This window comes from Condylura cristata, unplaced genomic scaffold (genome assembly GCF_000260355.1).
Source record: "Condylura cristata isolate star-nosed mole 26May11 unplaced genomic scaffold, ConCri1.0 scaffold00017, whole genome shotgun sequence".
NCBI lineage: Eukaryota > Metazoa > Chordata > Mammalia > Eulipotyphla > Talpidae > Condylura > Condylura cristata.
In genome coordinates, this window is record NW_004567118.1 from 19,673,784 (window position 1) to 19,686,096 (window position 12,313).

Consider the following 12,313-nt stretch of genomic DNA (forward strand, 5'->3'; position numbering starts at 1 on the left):
ACAGGCAGGATGAGGCGCGCAGGCAGACCAGCAGCGCAGCGCGGTGTCCTCACTGCTCTTTGCTGGGTGACCTTGAGGAAGCTGAGGCCCTGCCGGTCAAGGCGCTCCCTGTGGTCTCTGCAGGGCATGTGGAAAGATTAAAGGAAGCAACTGCAGGCTCTACCCAGCGCCAAGGCCGTGCAGGCATGTGCAAACTCAGTGAAAGGGCACAGCACATCTGGAGATGCACACCTGAGCTCAGGGTGGGCCAGCAGGCTTCCGCAAGGTAGTGAGTATGCTGTCGATTCTAGAAATCAGCATGGAATTCTTGTAGTTCAAGGAGTGCCCTGCAGGTTATCCGCAATGCCAAGGAGGGCTGACAGCCAGTTTTCTGCCTGGAAGCTTGGGGATTTCAGCTCCCTGGTCTCCACCCCAGAGTTCAGGGGCTCAGAGTCAGGAGTACCCTTAAATGCCACTTGTCCATGGTGGGCAGAGTGGGGCAGCTCTGAGAGGCCTGACAAGGTCCACCCCATGAAAGGGGGTGGACGGGAGCTGCCTGAGCCAGGCCAACAAGTCTCTTGACCAGGCATTGTGGTTAACAGGGCGGGAGTTCTTTCCACCTCCCTCTCCCCCAACAGGCACCGGCCTGTCCCCATTTAGCAGGTGCCATGTGCTTGGGAAAAGGGGCCGGAGGAAGCAACCCTGTCCCTGCAGGGAAGAGCAGACGAGGGTCTTCCTTCATAGCACACTGCAGCCTGGGGCAGTGGAGGCCCTCGCCTTCCATGAGGAAGGAATCTCCGTGAAGCTGGAGGCTGGCCTCCCCTCTTTATCCGGAGGGCACAGATCCTGGCCCTGAGGCCTGCCAGGGACTTCCTCCCTTCAGAGTAAGGGATTAGAGAAGTGCTCTCCCAGGTCTGGTGCACTCTGGCACTGGGCCGTCCCCACTCCATCCCGGCCCACCCCTAGGCCAGCCAGCAGGGCGCTCCAACCTGTACTGGAAGCCACAGCCTTGAGCTGCTGCACCAGTGGGTTCAGCAGCTTCCCCGCCTTGAGTTTGTTCCGGCTGGTCCTTCTGCGACGGCCAGCGGGGGGTGCCGTGTGGAATAGGCCCAAGTTGGGGGGCAGCGGCTTGCCCAGGCGGCGGTACAAAGCCTCAATCTCTTGCTTCTGTTGGCTCTGCAGTTCTGAGATCTCCTTCAGGTGCCTGCAGAGAGAACAGTGGTGGGGCGTGGGCTTCCAAGCACCCCTAGGCAGGGGGTGAGGAGGAGGGTGCCCACTGACAGCCTGGGCACATGAGTTGCTCTACACAAGGACCCAGGCATTTAAATGCCACTTTGTTTTCATCTAAGCCAAGTGGGCATCACTGGGAACTGGGGTGGCAGCATGCCCGTGATACGCAGCACTCGAAAGAGAGTAACATTTCAGATAACCAGACTCTTAAACACCATTGTTTTCAATTTGGGGAGTGTGGGTGTGGATGACTTCATTTACCTTGATGTAAGCAATACACATCCAGTTGAAGAGAAACATCGTGGGGGCTCAGCCCTGGGTGGACATTACCCCGGAGCACCCCGGGCAAGTCGGGCTATTTCTTATTTTCAAGAGAAGAGTGGAGAGCATCACTTTGGGGGAAGCCATACTCTTTTGATTCTCCGCTGGCCTGGAGCGCCAGTCCTCTCTGCTGGGGAACCCCCAGCTCCAGCTGAGCCCCACAAGCACCAGCGCCCCCAGGCACTGAGCAGAAGTCGATAGGCCCTTGGATGGGAAGCTGCAGGTAAGTTGTGGGGAGAGGGCAGGCTGCCAGCCTGCTGGTGGGCCAGAACCATTTCTTGTGCACCCCAGAGGGCCAGGGGCTTCCTGTTGGCTCCCTCTGTGCCTTGCTGGCCAAGCCCAGGCCACCTTCCTTGCACACCTCCTGTGACTGGTGTGGAGCCTAATGCCAGCCCCTCCCTGTCTCTGATGGGCAGCCCGGTGGCCCCAAATCCTCCTCCAAGTAGGCCTATAGAAACAGGTGTTTTTCAAGGTTGAAAATGAGGAAGCAAATCCGATTTTACCTCTTGTAACCTCAATACTTGCCAGGTTTGTTGTAGAATATGACTCTTTTTAGGTATTTAAAAAAAGAAACCCGTGTGGCCTTGGCCATGAACACTGAACAAACAGCAAATTGTTGCTGCATTAGAAAAGCTTTTCACATGGTGTGATGTTCCCAGGCAGAAGTGGGGGCTGCTGGGCCACAGGGAGCATGTGATTCAGGAGGACTTAGGGGATAACCCCTGAGTTTCCTGCCCAAAGCCCACCCTTCCTGCCACCCTGCCAGAGGATCCTGGTAGCTCCAAAATTTGCAAATGCTGGTGAGGTCTAGCGCCTGCATCCCCACAGGGTGCTTGGGGAGAGGGTTACCTGGGCCAGCTTTGCTGGCTGCCTCCTATCAGGCAGCACCAATTCCCTTAGGTCCAAGATTTTCCCTACCCTCTTCCAAATAGTTAACCCCTTTCCACGGGCTCTACTGCCCTGCCACTGGGCAAGAGACCTTACCTTCATTTTCCCCTTTCTTAGGCTCCCCAAATCCTTTCCTTTGAGGTGCTTCTCACTCCAGGCCCTGCCCCTGCATCTCCTGGTCCCAGCCCCACTTCCAAGCCCCACCAGATATCCCCAGGCTATCGTCCCCCCTTAGAATCCACGGCAGCTTCTCCCACATCCAGATCTTCCTCCCTATCGACTAGCTCCCCTCACAATGGTGGTGGGCAACTGGCCCCCTTGTTCCCACTGACCATTGACTCCCAGGGGGACCACCTGTGAGAGGTGGATGTATGGAGATGTATACACTGAAGATGTATGGAGTCCTCACTCTGCTCTGTCCATCTGAGGCCACAGGCCACCCTGCCACCCAGTTGCCTGGCACTAGGAGATGGGGGTGAGAGTCCGAAAGTCCTCAGAGCTGGTCTTGACAGTGGCCAGGGTAGGGTAGAGAGCAAATACCCACAAAGAGCAAGGGAGGGTGAGAGGTGGGCTCAGAGAGCAGGGCGGGTAGGACACGGGCACCAGCTCTGGAGCCTGAGCCTGCATTTTTCAGCCCACCAAGGGTGCTCAGTCGTCATCACTCCTCCATAGCCATCACCACTCCATCTCCACACCACAGTGACTCCACTTGAGCCCTCCTATTCCACCAGAGCTTCCGGGTGCAGCAGCATGGTGGAGCTCCCCAGCCACACTTACTGGGGGTAGAAACAAGTCTGCGACGGGCCTGCGTCCGAGTGACCCAGAAGCTGTCCAGGGCAGGTAATCAGGGTGTGTGGGGCAAAGGCATAGCCCAAGTCATCCTACCAGACCCAGGGACCAAGCTGACCAACTGGAGGACACTGTGTGACCTGGTCTTCAACCCCAACACATTCTCCTGATGCCTCACGCCTCAACATGCCTCCCTGATCCTGCTGGCTGGACACCTACGGCCCACCGACCCTGGGACCTACTTCTCTCGCAGACTCTGCAGTTCCTTCCTGATGTCAGCATCCTCAATCTCTGAGTCATTGTCACTGCTGATGTAGGACGACTGGGAGTGAAAGGAAGTAACGCTGATGGTTGGGACCTTCACACCCGTCCTGCTGGGTGTCTCCAGGCCCGGCGAATCAGCTGGCGAGGACCTGTGCAGAAAGGCGGTGGCCTTCTTCACCAAGTCACTAGCCATGCCCCCGCCACTGGGCAGGGAGGCGTTCTTCTGTGGGGGGAGCCTCCGGCGTGGGCATTCATCCCCAGAGTCACTAGATGCAGGCTCGCCCATGCCAACCTCAATGGAGGAGGCCGTCTGGGCCCGCCGCACAGCCAATTTCACATCAGGGCTGCGGGGAGCCTGGTCCAGGTAGACATCGGGTGGGGCCGAGTACCGAAGGCTGTGGGGTGAGGCCAGGGTCCACTCGTCCTGGGTGCTGACCACAGAGAACCGGCCCATAGTTTTGGCTGGCGAGCTGCTATCCTGCTGCCCTGACCGCTTCCGAGGGGATCCAGAGGCCAGAGCACTATGCATCTGGGGGTGGTCAGCCTGGCCATCCTCCATCAACGTCCCGGGGCAGCTCTGCATGGGTTTAGCCAAGGTTTCCCTGGGGGACCCACTGCTCTGGCCTGTGCGTTCCAATTGTACAGGAGTGACAGAAGCGGCGGCATCCTTTGGAATAAGCAAAATGAGAGGATTCCACCTGAATACAGTGAAGACCACCCCACCAACAGGCCAAGCATATCATCAGAGAAATACCCTCACCTTGGGGGCGCTGGGTGCTGGGTGTGAATCTGAAGCCACACATCCTCCATCGGAGCCCAGAGAGTTACTGGAAGATGATTCTGCTGTTGGGACATCAAAACCATTACTTGGGCTGGAGATGGGGACAAAGGACTGGCCAGGCCAAGCGAGTGGACTACGTGGGAAAGCAGCAGCCCAAGGGCAGCAGGGCCACGGAGGAGCCGTGGGAGCTCACTCCTGGCACTAGGACACTGCAGACACGGGCGGCCTGCCCATCACTCACAGGAACAGCCCACACCCAGGAAGGAGCAGTCGACCCTGCCTCATGCGGTCTGGGGCAGCACCTGTGCCATCCTTCAGATTGGCCAGGCATTCTATGCCTGTCTCACCTGTACCTCATCACCTGATGGAACCACCTATCTCACCTAGTACTTCGTCACTTGATGCAGTCATATCTCACCTATCATCTCATCACCTGATGGCGTCACTTATATCACTCTGACCTGTTATTTCACCACCTGGAGGGATCACCTGTCTCATCTGATATAGCTGTATCACCTGATCCATCACTTGTCTCACCTGTCATCTCATCACCTGATGGAGTCACCTGTCTCACTTGTCATCTCAGCACCTGATGGCATCGCCTGTCTCACCTGACATCTCTCACCTGGAAGAAATCAATAAAGTGATTCTATCCCTACTGCCAACATCTAGGGAAGGTCAGGTCACCTGAGGTGTCTCCGATGCGGACCCAGCGTTATTCTGACCAGCTTTCTGAGATTGCTATGAGAGCGAATGAGAAGCAGCATGTTCATGGAGGTTATGGGGGGGCTGACCTGAGCCAAACTAAGCTGAGACCACAGCAAAAGAAAGAGTGGGCAAGAGAGCCACGTGAATACCTCACGCTGAACCTACATGCTGCAGTGAGGGAGACAGAGGCCAGAGGCCTCCAGGAGGCTGCCTGGGGCCGCCCTGCCAACCCAGATTCCTGCAGAACTTACCTACCGTAACCCCGCCTGCGGCATGCTTATCACCCCCTCCAAGGACCTACAGTGGTGTTCATCCTCTCTGCATTCCTCCAGAAGTGGGGGCTCACTGCCAACTGTACTCCCTCTGTCCCTACACATCCCTGACCACCAGAAGCATCACCCTTCCGTCCCAGAATCTGCTGCCTGGAGCTGCCTACACTCCTGCATGCACAGGCGTGGCTCAGTAGAGGCTCCAGCAGCTGGAGCGCCGTGCTGCTTCCCCATCTGCAGAGGCGCCATGGCAGGCCGTGCATGCGGGAGGCCCAGAGCAGCGGCAGCCATGTGGGGCAGCTTCTTGCCTGCCCCCCCCCACGCCTGCATCCTCCCCAGAGAAGTGCCCTGCACTGCAGCTTCTGACCAGCGCCTACTGCCCACGCCTCCGAGGCATGGCATTGGTGAGTTGTCACATCTGCAGAGCCAGCCAGAGTTAGGGGTCCCTGTTGCGCCGTGAGCTGCAGGAGAGCTGTGCTACCACAGTGCAGTCTCCTCCTAGGAGGCTCAACTGCATCCTCATCTTGATAATTTGCCCAGCCAAGGGGGAGTACGCCACTTAGGTCAGACCAGCACCCTCAGGTAGACACAGGTGCTCGCAGGTAAAGAAACTGCAGCACCGTGCCCACAGCCACACAGGAGACCCAGGAACCACAAGAAGTCCCATGTCAGATGTCTGGGTGGCCCTTCAGCTTCTGTGGATCTCCTAGACCCCAGTCCCACCCAAGATAACCTTGGGCATCTTGTAACATCTGCAGCCCGCAGCACAAGTGAGGACACTTGGTCCGTGGAGCCTGTGAGGACCACATCCTGATTCCTGCCTGTGGCTCTCATTTCCAGACAGCCTGCCACCTGGGATGTGGCTCGTGGCCTCTGGTCGGTCTCAGCGGGCTACACAGCGTCACTACAGCTCTGGCTCCGGGCCCAGTGCCCAGTGCCCTGGGATGGCGAGGGGACAGACGCAGAATATTTCAGAGCAAGGACATACTAGGAGATGGACTGGTGGCCTGGGGCTCATTACCTGTCACCACCGATGAGGATGTGGCCTGCTCCAATGTGGATCCCCCCCCAGGGACTATTTCTGACTTCTCCACCTAGAGAAATGAGACAGACACAGTTGTGAGCCTTCCCTGTGGCCACTGCTGCCAAGTGGCCAAGTGAAAAACCTGCTGCTCCTGCCTGAAGGCTGGCCCCCAAGCCCCAGGTTGGGGGTGTCGGGTGTGGTTCTGTGTGACGCCTGCCCTGCCCAGGTCTCCCTGGAGACCACACCTCTGGGAGGATCAGGGCACTCACCTCCAGCTGGGGCAGCAGAGCCGGGTCCCCCCTGGCTGCCTCTGTGCGGGGTCGGTCCCCTCTCAGGGGCTCCAGGGTGAAGTCTTTGTCACTGGCCTCCATGGGGGTCCCGGCTGAGGCAGAGGAGGTGGGCACATGCTCCTGGTAGAGCAGAGTACGCAGCTTCTCGTCCAGGCTCTTGATAGTGCTGTCCACAAAGCCCACCCTGGGGGGCGGCCCTTCCCCATCAGACTCCAAGGCAGAGGGTGGCTGTGGGGGTGCAGTGGGGCCCAGCGGGGGGCTGGGGAGCTGGGGGGTAGCCATGCTGACCGCCCCCACCACAGTGGGGACAGGTGCTAGGGCCTGGCCCAGGGCAGGCTGAGGGGCCCCACTGGGGGCACTGGGCACAGGGGCTGGGGCTGGCAGGGGCTCCCCTTGGACACTGCCTTTCCTGGCTGAGAGAGGCTCTGCCAGACCCAGAGGGTGGCGAGGGGCGTCTGCGGGTGGGATGTAAGGCTCTTGGCCCTCACCAAGGGACCCTGTGGCAAGCTGGGTGTCATGAGTCTCTGCCAGTGGCCGGAGAGGCTCACGCTCACTGGCCGACCCCTGAGGGGCCCCTGGGCCCCCTGCCAGCATGGCAGCCCTTGCTGCAGGCTCTGGCTTGGGGCCGGCAGCCGTTGCACTTGCATCCTGGGGCAGAGTCGCCACAGGAGGGGAGGATGGCACCAAAGAGGCTGGTGTGCTGCCAGGGGTGTCCCTGGGGCCTGCTTGGCTCAGAAGTTGTGGAGCAGCCGGGACGCCAGGTTTCTCCTCCAGGGACAGTTGGTCTTTACTGGGTGCTGGGTCTAGAGGAAACAGGAAAAGGCCTCTGTACTGGGCCCTCTGGCCCCATGCACTGGCACTTCGCTGGCCAAGAAAGATGTTTTCTACACCTAGTAGCAGCCCTGCACACAAGTGCCCCTGCTGAGGTCAGGTCCACAGCCCCCCAACCCCTCCCCCTCACTTCTGCTCCAGTACCATCCACCACACGCCGCTGTGCTTGGGGTTTTCCCATAGCAGGACCATCGGACCTGCTACCTGTCTTCAAGGGTCCTCCAAGGTCTCCTGCCAGGTGAGTTCATGCAAACAAGGTTCTGGCTGTGTGCACTGGCTCTTCCCCGCAGGGATAGAGGAAGACAGAACTGGGTATGTGGGTGGTAAGTTGTGGGCACTCCCTGCCCTGAGTGAGCAGGACTCCAAAGCTCTGATGGCAGGCTTTGGTAAGGTCAGTGCAGCCCCAGCTTCTGGCCAGGGGATGGACAAGTGATAGGCTGCAAATCAACAGTGGGGCAGCCCCCACAGCAAACTGCCTGCCCCAGGTGTTCTGGGGCCTGGAACACCCAAGTACTGGATACAGGATACAGTGTTTTCCAAATTTACTTGGCATTTACTGAAAACTTCTTTTTAAAGAACACACACAAAATGCACAAAAATGAAAAGCTTTGGGAGTAGGGGACACAGCCAGGATAAGAAGCCCCTGATTCAGCTGCCCCTTCCCCAGCACTGGGTATTAACTTTGACACCATTTCCTCTTGCCATATACTGCAGCCCTCAGCAGACCTGGAGTGTCACCTGCCCTTGTGCTCTGGCGCCTGCTTCTCGCCCCGTGTTGGAGGCACCTGAGCTGCACACCTAGACAGCTTGCTGCTCACTGCCCGCCCCGTGGGGCCCCGGCTTCTGCCAGAGCAGGCCACGAACACTAACACAATGTGTGTGAGGGGCTGTGCACCGCTATGTACACACAATTCAACGTGAACACTAACAAGCAGATTTTCTCCCTTTGTAGGATGTTCAACTTAGTACTGTTTCTTTCCCGGTGCAGAAGCCTGTTAATTTGATGTAGCTCCACTTAGGCCTTTTTGCTTATGCTTTGCCAAGACCAAAGTCAAAGAAGTTTTTCCCTATATTTTCTTCTAGGGTATTATAGCTTATCCTATACAGCTTGTCCTATATATCAGTTTATCCTGTCTGTCTGTCTATCTATCTATCTATCTCTAAGATATAACAGTCTTCTATAAGTCTGTATTTGAGCTGATTTTTGTGAATAGTAGGAGATAGGGATCCAGTGTAGTTTTTCTGCCTGAGACCATCCAGTCTTCCCAACAATATCGGATGGGGAGATCATCTTTCTCCATTGTGTGTACTTGGTGTCTGTGTCATAGATTAGTGGACCATGTATGTGTAGGTGTGTTTCTGAGCTCTGTATTCTGCTCCACTGGCCTATGTTTTATTAGTTTGTTACTTTGGTTTTTTTTTTTTTTTTTTTTGAGAGATGGGATGGGCTATACCATATTATTTTGATTGCGGTAGCTTTATAATTTGACCTCAGGAAGTGAGGATGCCTTCGGCTTGGTTCTTCTTTCTCAAGATTGCTTGGGCTATTTGGGAACGTTTGTAATTCCATGTGAACTTCAGGACTGCTTTCTTTGTTCACTTCGGTGAAAAGCCCCCCCTGGAATTTTGATAGGGATTGCACTGAAACTGTGGATTGTTTTGAGGCAAGGAACGAGCAGCATTTCCTTCTTGGGAACCTATCTTAGACTTTTGACGAGGTCTGCTGTTGATGCTCTCTACTGTGATTTCCATTCCACCTGCTGTGTTCTTCTGCTCCCAAATTTGTCTTGCAAGGACTTGTTTACAATCCATATGATATTATCCATATAAAAATCACATTTTCTGCAAGTAAAAACAGTTTTGTTTCTTCCTTTTCAGGCACATGCATCTTATTTGTATTTCTTGCCTATCTGGAAGTCTAGCTAAGATTTCAAGTTCAGTTTGGAGCGCGAGTTCAAATGAATAGCTATAAATAGGGTGGACTTGTGTGCCTTGATCCCAATCTCAGGGAAAACATACTTGGCCTTACACCATTAAATATATTAGCTGTCATTTTCTGTAGTTTCCCTTCATCAATTTGATGACACTCCCTTGGGTTGCTAGTTTGCTGATAATTTTTATCATGAATGGATGTTGCATTTTGTCAAATAATTTTTTCTATTTCAACTGATATGAATGTGCGTCTTTCCCTTTGTAGGAAAAGGACATTCCTTTCATTACTAGTGTTGTGGGTTGGTTTTTAACTATTGCCTTCCTGGAATCCAATCCAATTTGTTATGGTATAATAATCTTTGTCTATACTATTGAATTTGACATGCTAATAAATATTTTCTGAGACATTCAGATCCCTTATGTCCAAGAAAAACTCTGGTTTGCAATTCTTTCAATTCTTTTTTGGGTTTGGGTTCTTTTTTTTTTTTTTTTTTCCATATGTGCACATATTCCACTTACCCTTTACCAACCCACACAGGCCCATGCCCCATCTGCCTCCTTCTCTTATCTCTTCTGCCTTCCCTCCACCCCCCATTCCCTCTGGTAACCATTATATTATCTCACTGAACCCAAGATTTATACCTAATATATTTTGCCTGTGTATGTTTCTTGATTATTTATATTCCACAGATGAGTGAAATCACTCCAGGTCTGTCTTTCACTTTTTGACTTATTTCACTTAACACAATCACCTTGAGGTTCATCTATTTCAACCCAAATGCCACCAGTTCATCTTTTTTGCAACTATCTAGTATTGCTTTGAGTATATATTCCACAATTTCTTTAGCCAATCATCTGTTGACGGGCATATAACTTGGTTGTATGACGTGGCAATTGTGGACAGTGCCACTATGTACATAGGCATAGATAAATCTTTTCATATTAGAAGTTTCATATTATTTGGATAAATAACTAATAGAGGTAGTGCCAGGTCACGTGGAATATCCATTTGTATTTCCTTAAGAAATCTCCCTGCTGTTTTCCATAGGTGCTACACCCACTTGCATTCCCAACAATAGAGGAGAGCTCCTTTTTCATCTCAACCTCACCAACATTTGTTGATTCCTTTTAATATGGACCATCCTCACAGGGGTGAGGTAGTACCTCGATGTAGTTTTGACTTGCATTTTCTTTATAATAAGTGATGCTGAACAATTTTTCATGTCTATTGGTCATCTGAATGTCTTCTGTTGAAAAGTATCTGTTTAGGTCCTTTGCCCATTTTTTTAAATGGGCAGCTTATTTGCTGTTGGGTTATATAAAAACTTTGGAAATTTTGTACCTTTGTATGAAAGGCAATTTTCCCCTTCATTTTATAAATTGCCTTTTTTTTTTTTGCAAGGGTTCCTTTTGAGGTACAAAAGTTTTTAAGTTTGATGAACCCCACTTGTTCATTTTTGTTTTGGTTTCCACTGCTGTTGGGGTTGAGCCACCAAATACACCTTTGTGGTAGATGTCCTGTATGGTAGCCCCGATAGTTTCTTTCAATTACTTTATGATTTCAGTGCTTATAGCCCAGATCCATTTTGAATTAATTTTGCGTTTGGAGTTAGGTTTGGGTCTTATCTTTTTCTCTCTTTCTTTCTTTTTTCTTAATAAGTGACTCTCTATGTTTCCCAGCACCATTTATTAAAGAAACTATATTTTGTCCATTGTATGGCCATAACTCCTTTGTCAAAGATTGTCTATGTGTGTGGGTTTATCTCTAGGTTTTCAATTCTTATTCTGTTGGCCTGAGTTTCTGTTTTTGTTTCAGAATCATACCGTTTTGATTATTTTGCTGTGTAAAATAGTTTGAAGTCAGAAAGTGTTATACCATTTTTCTTATTTTCTCTCAGGACTGTTTCTAATAGAGGTAGTGGTTCCATGTAAATTTGATAATTGTTTTTATTTCCTTGAAAAAAATTATTGGTATTTTAATAGTCATTGTAGTGAATCTAGAAGTTGCTTTGGGTAGTATGGCCATTTTAATGATGTTAATTTTTACAACCAATGACCATAGGATATCTTTCCATTTCTCTTTATATTCTCTTATTTCCTTTAACACTGTTTTATGATTTTCAATGTGCAGGTCCTTCACATCATTCATTAGGTTTATTCCCAGTATTTCTGTTATTTTTGGCATGCTTGTAAATGGGATTGTAGTCCCTTTCTTCTGAGTCATTGTTGCATGTAGAAATGCCACTGATTTTTAGTATGCTGATTTTGTAAGGTGCCACTTTACTGTATCACTACTACTAGAAGTTTTTGGTAGAGTCTTTTGGTTTCTCTAAATATATTAACATGTCATCTACAAATAGAGACAGTTTCACTTCTTTTTTTTCCAATTTGGAATCCTTTTATGTCTTTTTCTTGCTTAATTGCTTCAGCTAGGGCTTTCTATTACTAAGGTGAATCATAGTAGTATAGTGGATATCCTTGTCTTGTTCCTGATATCAGTGGGAACACTTTCAACTTTTCACCCCTGAGGTTGATATTGGCTGTGGGTTTATCATTCATGACTATTATAATCTTTAGATAGGTTCCATTTATTCCCATTTTTGGAGTGTCATAAAAGGATGTTGTATATTGTCAAATGCTTTCTTTGGCATCTATGGAGATGATCATGTTATTTTTCTCTCCCTTCTTGCTGATCTGGTAAATGACACTGATTTCATATGCTGAACCAGCCTTGCATCCCTGAGATAAAACTAACTTAGTCATGGTGAATGATACTTTTGATATGTTGCTCTACTCAGTTTGCTAGAACTTTGTTGTGGATATTTGAATCTATGTTCATCAGAGATATTAGTTTATAATTTTCCTTTTTAGTACAGTTTTTGGTTTTGGGATCAGGGAATGTTGGGGTAATATAATGTATTGGAGAGTTTTCTTCCCTCTTCAACTTTTTTGAAGAGCTTGAGTAAGACAGGTATTGGCTTTTCTTTGAAGGTTTAGTAGAATAACT

At 51.1% G+C, this 12,313-nt stretch overlaps 1 protein-coding gene across 1 annotated transcript in view; it reads right to left on the reverse strand.

Moving 5' to 3' along the window:
- The window catches only part of WNK2 (WNK lysine deficient protein kinase 2), an 83,289-nt gene that overhangs the window by 16,381 nt on the left and 54,595 nt on the right, over positions 1 to 12,313 (reverse strand). Inside the window, exons 21-25 of the mRNA XM_012726071.1 lie at positions 6,523 to 7,346; positions 6,251 to 6,323; positions 4,232 to 4,314; positions 3,450 to 4,138; positions 969 to 1,183 (exon numbers count right to left, since the gene is read on the reverse strand). Of these exons, the coding sequence (XP_012581525.1) occupies positions 969 to 1,183; positions 3,450 to 4,138; positions 4,232 to 4,314; positions 6,251 to 6,323; positions 6,523 to 7,346 (1,884 nt within the window). The remainder of the gene's footprint in view (positions 1 to 968; positions 1,184 to 3,449; positions 4,139 to 4,231; positions 4,315 to 6,250; positions 6,324 to 6,522; positions 7,347 to 12,313) is intronic.